Source organism: Leptonychotes weddellii, chromosome 5 (genome assembly GCF_054177405.1).
Source record: "Leptonychotes weddellii isolate Sample4059 chromosome 5, ASM5417740v2, whole genome shotgun sequence".
Taxonomy (NCBI): domain Eukaryota; kingdom Metazoa; phylum Chordata; class Mammalia; order Carnivora; family Phocidae; genus Leptonychotes; species Leptonychotes weddellii.
Window position 1 is genome coordinate 150,446,310 of NC_138373.1, and position 16,615 is coordinate 150,462,924.

The 16,615-nt window shown below is 56.3% G+C and overlaps 1 protein-coding gene across 1 annotated transcript in view; it reads left to right on the plus strand.

The window, feature by feature from the left end:
* The first annotated feature begins 2,950 nt into the window (after positions 1 to 2,950).
* The window catches only part of TRIOBP (TRIO and F-actin binding protein), a 54,099-nt gene continuing 40,434 nt past the window's right edge, over positions 2,951 to 16,615 (plus strand). The window contains exons 1-7 of the mRNA XM_081822430.1: positions 2,951 to 3,044; positions 3,530 to 3,660; positions 4,716 to 4,876; positions 9,071 to 9,210; positions 10,536 to 10,731; positions 11,771 to 11,939; positions 15,806 to 16,598. Coding sequence (XP_081678556.1) covers positions 4,763 to 4,876; positions 9,071 to 9,210; positions 10,536 to 10,731; positions 11,771 to 11,939; positions 15,806 to 16,598 — 1,412 coding nt within the window. The 5' untranslated portion in view covers positions 2,951 to 3,044; positions 3,530 to 3,660; positions 4,716 to 4,762. The remainder of the gene's footprint in view (positions 3,045 to 3,529; positions 3,661 to 4,715; positions 4,877 to 9,070; positions 9,211 to 10,535; positions 10,732 to 11,770; positions 11,940 to 15,805; positions 16,599 to 16,615) is intronic.

Consider the following 16,615-nt stretch of genomic DNA (forward strand, 5'->3'; position numbering starts at 1 on the left):
ATCAAAACCAAAACCTAAATAAGTTGACTTCGCCATATTTTTTTTTTTTAATTTTTATTTATTTATTTGTCAGAGAGAGAGAGCACAAGCTTGGGGGAGCAGCAGAGGGAGAGAGAGAAGCAGGCTCCTCACTGAGCAAGGAACCCGATGCGGGACTCGATCCTAGGACCCTGGGATCATGACCTGAGCTGAAGGCAGACGCCTAACGACTGAGCCACCCAGGCGTCCCGACTTCGCCATATTTTAAGATGTTGTGATTTCATTCAGAAGTTCAGATTTCTGGCTTCTTCAGTAAAAGTAAGCCTGGCTGCACCCAATCACCACTTCCCAGGGTCGCATGGACTGGAGTCAGCCCTGATGACCCTGTGAGAGACTCAGGCTTTCCTTCTTTTGCTCCGTGGGGCCACCACCTCCTGCCTCCCTGCCTTGCCTGCCCAGGGCATGGGATCCTCCAACAGGCCTGTGGGCAGGGTGGGCTGGGAGGGCAGGAGGAAACAGGGCAGAGGGGTGGAGTGGGTCTGGAAGTGTCAGTGGTGGTTCAGCTACCCCAGACCTAAGGAGAGTGTATCCCAGCCACGGGGAAGAGCATGAGCAAAGATGGAGGTGAGCAGGCACAGACTGCAGGGAGCAGAAAGGGAGATGGTGTCCCCAGGATAAATGGTGACAAGGGTGGCAGGCGCTGCCCCGGCTGCCAATTGTGCCCTTAACCCTGAGCCATCGGAGCCATCCCGCACAGGACTCTGGGAGTGTGGTTTTTAGACCAGGCTCCATCATAAGTAACTGAGTGGCTCTGGACACCTTGCTTCAGCCTTGACTTTCACCTCTATACAATGCGGATGGCGACTGTGGCCCTTCTCATTGCAGGGAGGTGTGGGGAGAAACACGAGTGTGCACGCAGAGAGGCCAGCTTTGCCCACTCGGGAAAAGGAGGGACTGTCATTACTTAGATGACTGAAGGCCCCTCTTTGGGCCTCAACCGCTCTTAGAGCCACTGTCCCCCCTCCCAAGAGGGAGGCCTCTTCCAACAGTCCCCAGAGCTCCCTGGCCCCCTCCTCCTGCCTCCTTCCCGTCCTCTCTCCTTCAGCACACTGGCTGACGCCCACCTGCCTACCACCTTCTCCTGCCCTCCAGGGGCCCCACCAGGCGGCTCCAGAGCTAGGGAGAGCACTCAGGACAACCCCCGTCCTGCCCCCAGACTCTTCTCCTCCTCTCTGCCTCTCCTCCTGCCTCACTCCTCTGTCCCCTCCGCCAGACTGTTCCTCCCCGGGGCCTGTAGCCTCTCTCCCTCTCCTCCAGGGCTTTGCTCGGATGTCACCATCTCAGTGAGGCCTTCCCTGCCCACCTTATTTCAAATGTAATGCCTTCCCCACACCAGCCACTTCCACCCCCCTTCCTGGCTTCACTGTTCTCCTTAACACCTCTCACCAGCCTACATACTCCGTATCTTGCTTATTTATCTTGCTTGGCATCGGGGCGCCTGGGTGGCTCAGTCAGTTGAGCGTCTGACTCTTGATCTCGGGTCAGGCCCTGATCTCAGGGTCGTGGGATCGAGCCCTGAGAAGAGCCCCCCATCGTATTGGGCTCCCTGCTCAGTGGGGAGTCTCCTGAGATGCTCTCTCTCCCTCAGCCCCTCCTCCTCCTCCCTCTCTCTAATAAATAAATAAATAAATTTTTATCTTGTTTGGGGTCTGTTTGTCTCCGCTAGAATGTAAGCACCAAGGAATCAGGAGATTCAATCTTTTTTTTTTTTGCTAAGTATCCTCAGCACACACAACTAAGTAGGGGCTCCGTAAGTATTTAATGAACTGAATTGTCAGGAACACCACCCTGAGTTAGCTACAGGTTTTACTGATGGTGGGGGGGGGTTGAGAGGGTGGGGGGATAGGGCTAAAGGGCCCCAGCCATGTCCTGACCCTCAAACTCAAACCAAAATGTCTAACCCACACCAGGCTCAGACAGGTCAAGTAACTTTTTCAAGATCACACAGCCAAGAGGTGCTAGAGCCAGATACCGAACCTCTGTCTCACTACTTCCTGTTCTGCTCACAGTAACTGGGATCAAGCTGAAAGCTCATTATTCTTGTTACTAAACTGTGTCTTCACCCATTCCCTCCTGGGCCAGGATGACCTGTTTAGGGGCTATCTCTTCCACTGGTCAACGGGCTTCTCAACTCAGAAGGAGGCACAATTTATTCACGTTACCATCTCCCCAGTGCCCAGCAGAGATCCATGTGAATGTCTGCGTATAATTAGTGAATGAAGACGCTCTGTGGTGCTATAGTAGAGTCAGCCACACTGGGGCTTTAGTCTTAGCTCTGCCTCTTACTAGCTGTGAGACCCTGGCAGGTTAATTGTCCTTAGTTGCTGTGAAATGAGGATCTTGGTACTTAACCCTTTGGGTTACTGTATCCTAATGAATGTAAAGATTTTAGAATAGGAGCTGGTACATAGTGCAGAATAAATGTTAGCTTAAAAAGGGCGCAGATTAAAAAAAGAGAGAGAGAGAGCTATGCATTTTGTGAGTGAGTTCTGCATCAGTGGAAGCGAGCAAATGGAGGCTGAAAACCCCTGGGCATTTCATTTGATCCCCACAGGTACTACTACTCTTCCCATTTTACAGATAAGAAAACTGAGGCATAGAGAATTTAAGTCGCTAGCCCAACATCTGGAGTGAGGCCAGTGCAGGGAAGTGCTGCGAGAATGCACCGGCGGGAAAGACATCAGAGGGAGCCAGGCCCGTCAGTGCCAGCTCTCTGAAGGGCCTCCTGGAAACCCAGACCCAGCAGCAGCTCAGGCTAAACGTGCGGCCGGTCCCGCGCTCAGAGGCATCTGGGCGCCGCCCGCCTCCGCCCCGCCCCTTGCCCTCGGGTTGTCCAATCCCACAGCCTTTATGTAAATGAAGCGCCTAGAGCGAGCCTATGCAAGAGCGGCAGGGGAGTGGTCTTCGTCCACCTCCCGGGCAACGTTCTGATTCATTGTTAAAATAGAAGCTGTGACCCCGGCATCCCACCCCGGCACCCCCTGTGCGTGGAAACCCGAGCCGAGGTCAGTAGCACTGCGCAGCGGAAAGGGGGGACGGGGGCGGGGAGAGGACGCTACTGGGGTAAGGGAGAGGGGCGAGGCATACGGAGAGGGACTGGCTGACCCGCCGGAGAGGTCCAGGAGTCCATTCCCCGGGTGGGGCATGAGTGTCCGCCGAAGGTTTTTCATTGTTACAGGCACACCTAATGTGCATTTTAGAGGATTCTGCCAGTTGGTTGGGGATTAAGGAAGAGGAGGAAGCGGGAGCAGTGAGGGGCACGTGGAATAGAGCCCCCAGCCGCCCCCAGGGAAATGAGCCGCCTTCTCTTGTCAGGCGACGCTCCTTTATGTGGTCAGACCAGGAAAGAACCGCCCAAGTTGGGCGGGACCGGTGCGCGCCCCCTCCACCACTGGGGCAGGGGACGTCGCGGGGAGATGACAGCCCAGGGAGGCTGAGGGGCCAGTGACTACCCCCCTCACACACACGCCGGCTCCTGCCACGTCCCCAGGTCTGATGGTGGAGAAGCCAGGAACCTTCGCCCTGGCTGCCCCAGGGGAGGATGTGAAATTCCCCAGGTCTCAGCTGAGATTGGGCCACAAAGGCCTTATGTCCTGGTATGCTTTGGAGGAAACTCACCAGGTGAGGACCGGTGTATGGGCAGGCGACCTGGGGGCACCGCAAGGTGCATGGGGTTTGGGGATATGGGTTCATCTTCTGCGCCACTCTCCTCCTGGGGCTCTCTGTGAGCGAGGAAGGCATCTTCAAGTCACTCTTTTGTTGGGGTCTGCCCCCTCCCCCCCAACCCGGGACATGGCGCCAGAGCCCTCAGTGGCCTCACCCAGATGGGAGGGCCCTGTGCTTAAGTCAGAGCACCGGGGCTTCTTTGTGGCTAAACCGTACTGCATCCTGGCTGTGTGACTTTGTCCTCAACTCTGAAAATACCTGCTGGCTTTTGCTTCACTCCCAGCGTTGCCCAAGGAACCTGTGTGAATTGGCAGTGTGATCCAGGGCCCCTCACTTCCACCTCCAAGAGGGTGGGGAGGGACACAGACCTGGGCTGGAATTCAGTTCAGCTCCTGGGACCTAGAGCAAGGTGTGGGCCCTAGGTGAGCCTTAGTTGCTTTGTCTGAAATTGGCATTGCTTTATCTACAATGTGGGGTAACTGTGAGGCCAGGGTACTCAAACTTTGGGGTGCATTGCCTCACCCGGGAAATTTGTTGAAAATGAGCAACCCCAGGCCTCACCTCCAAGAGATTCTCACTGGGTGGATATGGGGAGGGAACTGGGAATATGTTTTTGTTTTTGTTTTTTTAAAGTAATCTCTTGGCCCAACGTAGGGCTCAGACTCACAACCCCAAGATCAAGAGTCGCATGCTCCACCGAATGAGCCCTCCAGGTGCTCTAGGAACAAGCGTTTTAGGAGCAGCTCAGCTGAGTCTAATGCAGCGTCCTTGGAACACACTTTGAGCAGCACTGCAGTGATGACTAGAAATCACATGTCAAACGCTTGGCAGAGTGCCTGGTGCTTAGTAGGTGCTTAATGAGTGTTTACCGAGTGAGTAAATGAACAGCTAAATGAATGGATGGATAACCTTATTTCCTTAGTCCTTATCTGTCTGGGGGTAGCTAAGGCTGGGTTCCGGTGGGCTGCCAGCCAGTTACCTGGTCCTTGCCTCCCCCGCATTCTTCCCAGGCCCCACCATAGGATCGCAGGAGCTACTTTGGCCTGACTCAACCAGTATGGAGGAGGTGGCTGGGAATGCCCCGTGTGAATACTTTGAGGCCAACGTGCTTGCCCAGAGCTGCTGTCAAAATTGCTTCCACCCTGAGGAGGCCCACAGACCAAGGCACCAGGTAGGCCAGCTTCCCTGAGTGGTTGCGGCAGTTTGGGATGGGGGTGTTCAGGACGGGCTGCGGCTGGTGGGCCACTAACTTGTGGCCAAACCCAAACACTGGCCTTCCTCCTGGGCAGAACAGAGGTTCTGCCATCTGTACAATGAGCTGATGGGCCCATGTTATGTTTCCCAAATACAAGTCATTCTCCTGCTTTTATGATTTTTTGCCATGGCCTCATGTCATTTAGTACTTATTTTATTATGCTTTAAATAAACACCCTTTTTAAAATTTATACTAAAACAAAACTTTATAGCATCACCACAAATGGGACACTAGGATCATATCCTTTATATAGAAGGTTAAAAAGGTAGAAAGAAAAGGAAGAAAATCAGAAATGTCATTAAATTCTCACTAGAGAGTGTTGTCAGCTGAAGGCTCTGAGCCCAAGTCTTGCTGTCTCTCTTTAAAAAGAGAGATTGGCAGGTGTTAGGGAGGCATTAAAGGCATCCCAGCTCCTACTGGAGACTCTCCCTAGAGGTATTGAAGGAGAGAAAGGGGAGGTGTTTTCTCACTTTGCCATCCTCGTGGTCTTATGCCAAGCCCCGCTCCGCGTAAATCCAGAGCTCCCGGTACAGAAGCTACGAGAAGCATGGGACCGTGAATCTCCATGGACCCCTCCGGGCTTGACCCTCCCCCGCCCTGTCCCCCATGGCTCTGTCATTCCCAGCGGGTCCTGAGGCTCCTCCTGAGCCTGGCATCCAGCTCCATGCGGGGTGTTAGACTCCACGAGGTGGCCTTCCTAAGGGAGTTACTGTTCAGCTTCAGAGCCAGGCAAACCAGAGTCCCAATCCTAGGTTTGCCATTTACCGGCCATGTGACCTGGGGTCTTACCCTCTCTGGCTTCACTCTCCTAATGGGGGAAGTGGGGCAACAGGGCTTCTCACTCAGGGCATCTGGCACCATTTAGTCCAAGGACATGTGGCTAATTCAATACACGTTAGTTTCCTCTCTTCGTCCTTCCTGAGCCAAAAAATAAACCTGGGAGAGAATTTTCTACCTGTCCTGATACTTCCAAGAATAGCTCTCTACCCTCAGCCCCAAGTTCAGGGAACACACCCCAAAGCCCCGCGAGTCTGTCTCTGATGCCCATGGCCTTCCGCAGTGGGTGGGGAGATGGCAAGTGTGGAACAGGAGGAGAAACTTGGACTCAGACAGGTCTCAGTTCTAGTGTCAGTCCAGCCACTTCCAGGCTGAGACCTTAGGCCAGCTCATGTGTTCACTCATAAGGAACAGGTGCCTGAAATGTGCCAGGCGTTATGCTACCCAGGAATGTACAGATGTGGCCCCAGGTCCCAGGGCAACCCTCTCCCTGAGGCTTACTCTAGCTCCCCTAGGAGCTTGGGTGCTGGATGCATCCCTGCTCTGTTCTCAGCTGAGCCTCCCACAGGCCAGGGGGGCAGGTGGTTATCCCTGGAAATCAGGAGGCCTGGACCAGGTCACAGCCAGGATCTGCAGGGGGAGGACGGGCTACGTGGGAGGGTCCTGCTGTCTGCCAGGCACCACACATCCCTTTTCAATGTATTTCTTTATTTATTTATTTTAAGATTTATTTATTAATTTGAGAGAGAGAGAGCGTGAGCTGGGGGAGGGGCAGAGGGAGAGAGAGAATCCCAAGCAGACTCCCCACTGAGCAGGAAGCCTGATGCAGGGCTTGTCGCGGGGTTCTTCTGGGGGTTCGATCCCAGGACCCTGAGATCATGACCTGAGCCGAAACCAAGAGTTGGATGCTCAGCGGACTGAACCGTCCAGGCGCCCTTTCAATTTATTTATTTATTTATTTATTTATTTATTTATTTATTTATTTTTAAATATGTATCTTTTTTTTTAGATTTTTATTTATTTATTTGAGAGAGAGAGAGAGAATGAAAGAGAGAGAGAGAGCATGAGAGAGGGGAGGGTCAGAGGGAGAAGCAGACTCCCCGCGGAGCAGGGAGCCCGATGCGGGACTCCATCCCAGGACTCCAGGATCATGACCTGAGCCGAAGGCAGTCGCTTAACCAACTGAGCCACCCAGGCCCCCTCAATGTATTTATTCTTAAATGTATTTAATATTCTATTGATTTAACCCTAATAAAATTCTATTTAATGTTTTTACATTATTTATTATATTGAAGATGTGCAGACCAGGCACTGTTCTAAGCCCTTTACAAATACTGACCCATTTGGGGCGCCTGGGTGGCTCAGTCGTTAAGCGTCTGCCTTTGGCTCGGGTCATGATCCCAGGGTCCTGGGATCGAGCCCCGCATCGGGCTCCCTGCTCAGCGGGAAGCCTGCTTCTCCCTCTCCCACTCCCCGTGCTTGTTGTTCCCTTTCTCGCTGTGCCTCTCTCTGTCAAATAAATAAATAAATAAATAATCTTTAAAAAACAAAAACAAAAACAAATATTGAGCCATTTAATTGTCCTAACATCCCTAGGAGGTGCATGTTCTTATCATCCCAGTTTTGTAGATGAGAAAACCAGGCTCAGAGAGGGAAACCACTGGGCTGAGGTCACCCAGCTAGGAAGTGGAGGTGCCAGGACTGGGCCTGACGTCTGTCTGAGGCCAGAGCCCGTGCTGACCCGCAGACGGGAAATCAGAGCCAGGGACTGGCTTCGGGGCCTGCTCAGGCGGGCAGTGGGCAGTGATGGGGGCTTGGGGTGAAAGCAGGGAGGAGGTGCCATGACAGGCTGGGGGTCCTGCTTGGGCCCAGCTGGGCTGGACCCCTTGGTGGTACCCAACCCACTGCTCCCTCCTCATTCATGTGGCAAGGTCCCCAGGGCGGCCAAGGCGCCAGGCTGGGCTGTGGATCTGACACCTCCCGCTGTCCAGTTCTGATCAGAATCTGGCTCCAGGGCAGGGGGCAAAACTGAACCCACATGGGCCTCCTCTGGCTTGGATGGCTCTGCGCCCACCCGGGCCCCGCTCCTTGGCACTGCCCAGGGCCCGCTCTCGTGGCTTTCTTGGCGTCGGCGCGGGTGCCCACCCTGCAGCGTGGCCGGGCTGTGGCCTCAGCCCTGGGCGCTGAGCTCCGGGGTCCCCGGGGAGCCGGCGCCCAGCCTCCCCTCTCCCTGCCCGGCTCTCAGGTGAGCGGCGGGGATCAGGTTCCTGCGGTTTCATGTCCCTCATTGTTCTTGGCTGGGCCCCGGCTTATGAAAGAGTAATGAGGGGCCCCTGCTCGCAGCCGGCCCCTCTAAGGTTTCCGCCGCCTCGGCCGCCGCCGCCACGGCCCAGAGTCGGGGCCTGGGAGGGCGGCAGCGTGGGGGCCTGAGCCGGAGCCCCCCGGGGACGAGGGTGCTGACAGCCGCCACCGCGGGAGCCCGCCGGCCAGGTAACCTGAGAGGAGGCGGGGTGCAGGGTGCGTCGCCGCCGGCTCCCACCACCAGGGAGGGCCGGCCGCCCCGGCGAGGAGGGGAGGAATGGGGGGGCCTTCCCGGAGCTGAGCCGCCGCCGATCCCCCCGGGTGAGCCCGGCTCCAGCCTCCGCAGGTGTGGCCTGGCCGGGCGGGCAGGGGAGAGAAGGCTGCGGCCTCAGGGCCCCACCCCCACCCCCACCCCGGGGCCTGGACCCTCCTGCCCCCTGCCAGCCCCCTGCGCGCCCCCTGCAGCAGGGCAAATCTCCCCTTGCTCCTTCCCCCCAGGTCTCGCTTTCCGTCCCCTCAGACTTCCTCCTCCTCCCGCAGACCATGTCCTTCACTCTCCAGGTGGGCTGCGTCCCTCCTCCTCACCCTCCGCCCTCGACCTTGTTCTCCAGCTGCAGGAGACCCGTCTGGGCCCTTCTGTTCCCTTCACAGCCTCCAGCGCACACGCACGTGCGCCGACACACATGTAGAGCTAAACTCACATGCGCTGATGCAAACTTGTGCGTTAGTGTCCCCCTGCCCCGACCTTGCAGACACGCGCGCCGGCGCACACTTGCACACACAGGCCTTCATACACACACAGACCTGTACATATACGTGTGCTTGCACACACCCTGCACCTCTGCCAGCCCCCCGCTTGGGTCCCCAGAGACGCTGCCCGCCTGATGGACAGCTCTCCTTGAGAAGCCTGAGATCCCAGGAGGAGATGCCCGGCCGCTCAGCTACACCGCCTGGTGGGGGGAGGGGCTGCGCAGGGGGAGGGGAACCCCCACGTGGGCCAGGAGCTGCCTCCTCTGTCCAACTCTGCCCCAGGAGCCGGGGAGCCCTCCAAGTGCTGGGGTGCCTTACTGCGACCTGCCACGCCGCCCGCCTGCCTCTGAGGACCCTCCCCGTCCCTCGACCTCCGGCTGCCAGTCCGTGGCGGGCCCGGGCCTTGGGCCAGGGCCTGAGAGGTGGGTAGAGCCCCAGGGCTTGGGGAGGGGCTCCCTAGGGGAGGATGCCCTCACCCACCCCACCCTGCACCCCTTCACGATGGCAGGATCTGTCTGCTGGCTGCGGGCATGGGTCACGTGGACAGGTCACACGGCCTGGGCATAGGCCAGCAGTGGCCATGTTCCTTGGGCCCTAGCTCAGTTTGCTCCTGGGTGAGGAGCAGCCATGCACCCACCCTGCAGGGGGCATGGCCCCCAGCCTGCTCACATTTCCTTGGCACAGCTTTGAAAGATTAAACAGGTGGGCACCTGTGACCACCCACCTACCTGACCGTGCGCTGCTCCAGGCTCTGGGGTTCCCTCCACCCCCAGGCCTGAGCTGAACTGAAGTCCCTCTTTGAGGCCATGGTGCCTTGGGAGGGCATGGCCGAGGGCCCAGAAACCTGGGTTCCGGCCTCTGTTCCATCCCCGATGGGCTAAGGAAACAAGTCATTCCCTCCTTTATGCCTCAGTTTCCCTGTTTAAAAAATAAGAGGAATTGAATCAAATCAGCTTTGCTTTGGGAACATGTACGCCTCACAGAGAGGTAGTACTTAACCAAAACCAGCTCTGCCACCAAGTATGTTTCAGAAAGTCCAGGGTAAACAGATTTGAATATCTGTCTTGCAAGACTTGTCAGAAAATTCAGTTTGCTAGCAGGCCTTGTGCTTTTGGGTAGGGTGGTAGAAGTATGTGGTACGTCCCAAACTCATGTGACCACAGACCTTTTTCGGGGCCGTCATCCCTTCCCGTCTTGTAGGTCCATCTGTGGGTCACTCTTTGGGGACACTGCCATCTATAAGCCTACTTGGGCCTCTGGCTATCTGGACTGGCTTGTCTAAAGCAGGGCTTTCTCTGCTACTCCCTCCCTTGGCATCCAGACTGGTGACCCTGTCACTATCTCTGGAGCTCTGCTACCTCTTGAGGCCCCCCTTCAGCCCAGTACACCTGTCATGTCAGTTTTACTGAGCTTGGGGGTCCCACTCCTACTCCAGTGACAGAGGATTGGTGCTGGGGTCACAGGCATGGTTCACAATGCAGCTGTCCCCCTTCCTGGCTCTGTGACCTTGGCCAGACCCTTGAGCTCTCTGAGCCTCAGTGTCTTCATCTGTAAAATGGGAATCACGACACACATTTCAAAGGGAGACTGTTGTAGCCAAATGAGGCAGTCCATGTGAAAAGCCCAGCACAGGTGTTCACTCCCTCCTTTGCTCTAGTGTGAGGTGTGTGTGTACCTGGGTGGGGTACTACTCCCTAGTTCCCATGAGTTTTTGGGGAAGAAGTCATAGGTCTGTTTCTTCTCCCAGGGGCCGGTCAGCAGGGTCCTCCGCAGAGGCGCCCACAGCTGCCCCTGGACACAGGAGCCAGGAGCCGGAGGCAGTGCCCTATCTGGGGGGTCTGGCCTCCTCCCTGGGAGGCAGCTTTGACGAAGGCCCTGAGTCTGGCACCAGCTCCAGCCCTGACTGCAACACCCCTGATGATACCAGCGACTCGTCCTCCGTGGTGAGCTGGGAAGGGACGGCCGGGGGCAAGATCGCCCCTCTGTGCCAGCCCTGGGGTCCCCCCCAAACCTCCAGACAAGGGTTGAGTCTCTTACACCAGGGAGCTGGGCCAGGGCCCTCTGGAGACTTAGCCGGCACCTTGGGCCACCCGGACCAACCGCCTGGGAGGGGCAGGGGTCTCTTCCGTGAAAAGACGGAAGGAGTGTCAATTGACAGGAAGTTCCAGGTGAATCACCGATGGGGTCAGGCTGCCCAATACTCTCAGGTCACAGAGGGCCGGGATGTTGGGCATGCTGTCTGGAGCAAGGATGGGACTGGTTCTGGGCCCTGTCCTGGTCACATGCCTCTGAGCTCCATGACCAGCCCTGGCATAGATCTCTGAAGGACAGAGGGGAGGGAGCAGGGTGGGCAGCCCAGGCAAGGGCTGGGGGCCATTTGGCTGGGAGAAGAGAAGACTCGGGAACTTCCTGGGGTATTCACCCCTCAAAGGGCTGTCACAGGGCAGGAGAGGCAGGTTATCTGTGAGACCTCTGAGGGAAAGTGATGGGACGGCAGGTGTGGGCTCAAGAAGGCTCACCACCCCCTCTGAGGTAGAGACTTTTATGACCCCATTCTACTGAGGCTCAGAGAAGGGAAACAACTTACCTGAGGTCATGTATCTGGGAAGTGGAGGGGCAAGGCTTTGAACCCACTTCTCTCTGGACCCTGGGGGTGTCTCTGGGGACCGGGGGCTGCCATGCCAGGGCCTTTCTACCACAGGGAGTCCAAATGCCCTGGGTTCAAGTCCCCTCCCACCTAAACCATTTCCCAGCTGCGTGACTTAGGGCAAGTTTTTAGCTCTGACGTACATGCCTACCTCAAGGGTTGGTTGAAGATTAGCTAAGTTAACGTCTGCAAAGAGCCTGGCTGTGCTGAGTATATGGCTGTGCTGAGTATACAGCAGATGCTCTTCAATGTCAGAGCCTTCCCTTTATCTACCTATCTCATGCGGGGAGCACAGGCCCTAGAGGCTCCATGCTTTCTCCTCCCTTCCCTGGCAGGACTGGGACACTGTTGAAAGGCGGGAGGAGGCCTCCAGCAGGGACGAGCTCACCACGATGATCCCGAGGAAGCCCCAGGAAGGGTCAAGAGCTGACAGTGCCCGAAGGGCTCCATCTCTCCTCACCCGGTCCCCCGTGGGAGGGGATACCGCAGGCCAGAGAAAGGAAGGTGAGTCCTGCTAGGCCAGCTTGGTCGCTGTGACCACAGGTGTGGTGATGGCCCGGGGCCTGGCCAGATCTCACTGGCCATCTGGGTCCCCCGGCACATCTTACTTTGGTGGCCTGAGTAATAACAGTACAGTTCCCATATAATTATGGAGCGGCCACGGTGTGCCATGAGACCTACTTTAAATACATCATCTCACAGCTGGTTGGTTAGGATCAGGTTGCAATTGACAGAAACCAACTGAATGTAAATGAAATGACTCACCTAAGTAAAAAGTTTAGGCGGCTGTGACTTCAGGTATGGTTGGATCCAGATGTTCAAATAGTATCAGAAATCTGGTTTCTACTGTGTTTTCTTCTGCACTGGCTTTGTTCTCAGCCAGACCGTCCCCCAGTCGTGGCATGATGAGCAGCAGCAGGCCCAGGCTGTATCCCACCTGCATATCAGCTCCCAGGAAAGAGGGTACAATCTTGTCCATAGGGTTTTCCCTGGGACCCAACGTGGGTCACATGCCCAACCTGGTGATCGGGGATGGGGTCAGGCCCCTGTGCACACCTCATGGCCTGAGAGTGGGGGAGGAGATTGCCCACAGGAAATCAGGAGGATTGTTTGCAGAGAAAGGGAAAAGGCCACTGGGCAGGCCACGCCCCCAGATGCCCATGACCCTGGTTAGCACCTCACTGGCATGTGAGCCGGGTATGGGTGATGGGAGCATGTGGAGCACGGGAGTCGGGGGGAGGAGAGAGGAGGCTGATGTAGGGGGCCACTCACACCCTGACCCTCCCTCCAAGCCTGTTTTTCCTGCAGTCTGTTCAATGTCACCACCATTCTGACGGCTCAGGCCCCCAATCTTGTGTTTTCCCGATTTCTCTGTTTCCTCACCTTTGTATTCAGTCAGCACTTGTGGTTAGCACCACCTGCAAAACACACCTCAAATCTAGCCCCTTCTTGCCATCTGTACAAGTACTCCCTGGCCAAACCACTGCTGCCCCCCGCTGGGATTGTCACCAGAGTCCCCTTCAAGCCTCCGGATTCTGTCCGGCCCTCTCAGTCCATTCCCCACAGCAGCTGGAGCCGCCTTTAAAAACACGAGGGGCACCTGGGTGGCTCAGTCGGTTATGCATTTGACTTTTGATTTCAGCGCAGGTCATGATCTCAGGGTCGTGAGATCGAGCCCCGCATTGGGCTCCGCGCTAAGCATGGAGCCTGCTTGAGATTCTCTCTCTCCCTCTGCTCCTTCCCCTGCTCCCAGGCATGTGTGCTCCCCCCCACCCTCTCTAAAAAAACAAACAAAAACATGAATCAGATCTTATCACCGCCCCACCCGCACTGCCTTGCCCTCTCAGGCCCCGGGGAGAGGGTGCATGGGAAGAAGTAATATCACAGAGGATGCAGGGAGCCAAATGCCTCCCCGGAGTGAGAGTGGCCTAATAGGCAGGTGGGATTTTGTACTAAATACCTGCTTTCTTGCTTCTCACACAGGGCAGTGGAGTGGGGGAAGGCTCACTCTGTGCCCTTCTTGATTGAAGGCAGTCACTACTGTTCACTTGGTGGCAGGCTCCCACACTGCAGACAGGGAGCCAAGGTCCCGGAGGAGTTAACCAACTCCAGGATGAGATGTTAGGAACCCCTTGACATGGCGCTCTGGGCACCCCCTAGTTTGCAAAGCACACTCCAAGGGGCAGGCTGCACAGAGCCCCGCCGGCCGAGGAACAGGACACGGTGCCCTAGGACATACGTAGAGCCTGCCCTGTGTGCGCGTTAGGGGGCTGTGGGAGAGAGGTCAGATCCTGGGGGGGCCAGGCCGAAAAGGATGCTCAAGATGGGCAGGCAAGGAAGAAGCCTGGGCTGGGGGTGGGGGCACTGACCCCACCATGAGGCACCAGGAGCGGTGGCAAACGCCATCTCAGCCAGCACCCGTGCTCAAAGGGTGAAGCAGAGCTCAGAGCTTGGAGGCGGGCAGCACGGTATGATTGAGCCCTTCCTGTGTGCTCAGCACTTTCCTCAGCCGGGGAGACACAGAGGAAAACTAGAAGGTGGGGCCCCTCCTCAAATGGAGCAGGGAGTCTGGTGGGGGTGGCCAGAGCCTCACCGGCCATGTGAAATCCCTGGATTTTCTTCCAAATGCAGTTGGGAGCCCCTGATGTTTTTGCCATCTTTTATTTTGAAATAATTTTAGATTTATAGCAGAGTTGCGAAGAGTCCAGAGAGTTTCCATTATACCCTTTGCCCAGTTCGCCTAATGTTGACATCTTACAAACCCAAAGTACGGCTATCAAAATTAAGAAATTAACATTGGTATAGCACCACTGTCTAAACTATAGACTTTATTTGGGTTCATCCGTTTTCCCCCCTAATGTCCCTCTGTGGTCCTGCGCTCCCATCCAGGACCCACACTGCATGGAGTGTAAGCAGGGGTGATCTAGCCAGGTTTGCTTTTGGAAAGGATCTCCCTGAATGGGATGATGACCTGGGGCCCCCAGTGCACATGCTGGGGGCTATTGCAACCATCCAGGCGAGGGATGTGGGTGGCTGAGGGGGAGGTGGGAGGAGGCGGATAAGAGAAGCCGGCCGATTTAGAACGCCATGGGGCGTCAGTTCATTGGGCAACAACAATGAAAAATTAAGTGCTGCTATGTGCTTGGTTCTGGTCCCTTGCTAGGTGCTGGAAATTCAGACTTCAGGGCCAGCAGGTCAGAAAGTTTGGAGGAGACAGAGCTTTCCAAGCAGGAGGGGAGGGCGTCTTAAGCATGGCCTTTATTTTCTTTTCTTTTCTTTTTATTTATTTATTTGAGATAGAGTGAGCGTTCGAGAGAGCTAGCACAAGCTGGGTGGGGCGTGGTAGAGGCAGACTCCCCACTGAGCAGGGAGCCGGATGTGGGGCTCCATCCCAAGACCCCGAGATCATGACCTGAGCCAAAGGCAGACACTTAACTGACTGAGCCACCCAGGTGCCCCTTAAGCATGGCCTTTAATGAAAGCAGTGGTGGCTCGTTCCAGAAGCCACCATACCCTTTATTCCTCTCCTGAAGCTCCGGCCCGGGGACACACACACAGCTGGGGGCCACCACATGCTGGGTGACCAAGGGCTGAGGGGGCTGGAGGGTGAAACTGAGGTCATGGTGGTCCCTCCCTGGGAATGGGAGTTGTGAAGGGGTCCCTGTTTAGGGCAGTTACATTAATCTCTCGGACCAGGGCTGCTTAGACTATAATGTGCACGCAGATCACCTGGGAATCTTATTAAAATGTAGATTTCTCGCAGTGCGCCCGTGGGGGGGGCCCTGAGAGTCTGCATTTCAGGCAAACTCCCAGGTGAGGCCCATGCTGCAGGTTCACAAAAGTCCATGCCAGGCTCAGGGCAGCCCTGAGAGCATCCGGGGCAGGAGCCTTTCTGGGTATAAGGAATGGGAGCTTTCTAGAACTATCATACGTGAAAGAGCCTCCTTAGAAGAGATGGGGGGAGTTCTCAGATCCCACTCGCAGGAGGTAGAACAGGGAAAGGGAAGTTGCTAGGTAGCTGTCCCCAGACCCACCTCTCCCTCTCTCGGGTCCCGTGGGCTCTTGTCGAAAGGGCTCTCTACAAGTTTGTGCAGGGATCCCCAGTCGACGTGCCCTTTCAGCTCTGGAGCCTACTTTCCAGTGACTGAGTCAGCTGGGGTTTCAATGTCAAGTTCCCAGCCTCAGCTTGAGAGAGGCCTTTAAGCCTCATCCGATCTAACTCGCTCCGAAGGGTGGACTCACTTGGTCTGGACAGTGGGTCCTCTAAGAAGGGGCTGTGGGCTCTGCCTTAATCATCTGTCCCAGGGGACAAAGAGAGGTTGTGTGTGAGACCCCTCCCCTTACCTTGAACCCGCCTCTCCTCTCTCCAGACACCAGTGGGAGCCGAAGTGCCGGACAGCACTGGGCGAAGCTCCGGGGAGAGAGTGGGAACTTCTTGGAGCGGCACCGGTTGGCACTAACCCCGGCTTCCTGTGCGACACTGCAGGGCGGACCTCGCAGTGCCACCCCCCAGACTTCTTCTCTTCGCTGTTCTGCCCAGAGGGATGTTGCCCAGACTGCTTCCACACAGTTCGATACCCCCCGAGCCTCCTCTCCCACACAAATCGCCCAACGGGACAAACCCAGAACCTCATCCACCCAACAGGACATCCCCAGGACCTCTCTCACACAGCACAACACCCCCAGAGCATCCTCTCCCTCAAGAATCGCCCAACAGGATAACCCCAGAACCTCCTTCGTCCAACGAAACAGTCCTCAAGTTTCCTCTCCCACCAGAGCCACCCGACAAGACAACTCTAGAACCTCTTCTATCCAACAGGACAACCGTCAGACTTCTTTTCCCACATGTATTCCCCAGAGGGACAACCCCAGAGCCTCCTCTCCCAACAGAACCATCCATCGGAGCAACCCTAGAACATCCTGTGCCCAACTGGACAATCCCAGAGCCCCCTCTCCCAACAGAGCCATCCAGCGGGACAACTCCAGAACATCCTGTGCCCAACGGGACAATCCCAGAGTTCCCTCTCCCAACAGAGCCACCCAGCGGGACAACTCCAGAATATCCTGTGCCCAACGGGACAATCCCAGAGCCCCCTCTCCCAACAGAGTCATCCAACGGGACAACTCCAGAACATCCTGTGCCCAACTGGACAATCCCAGAGCCCCCTCTCCCAACAGAA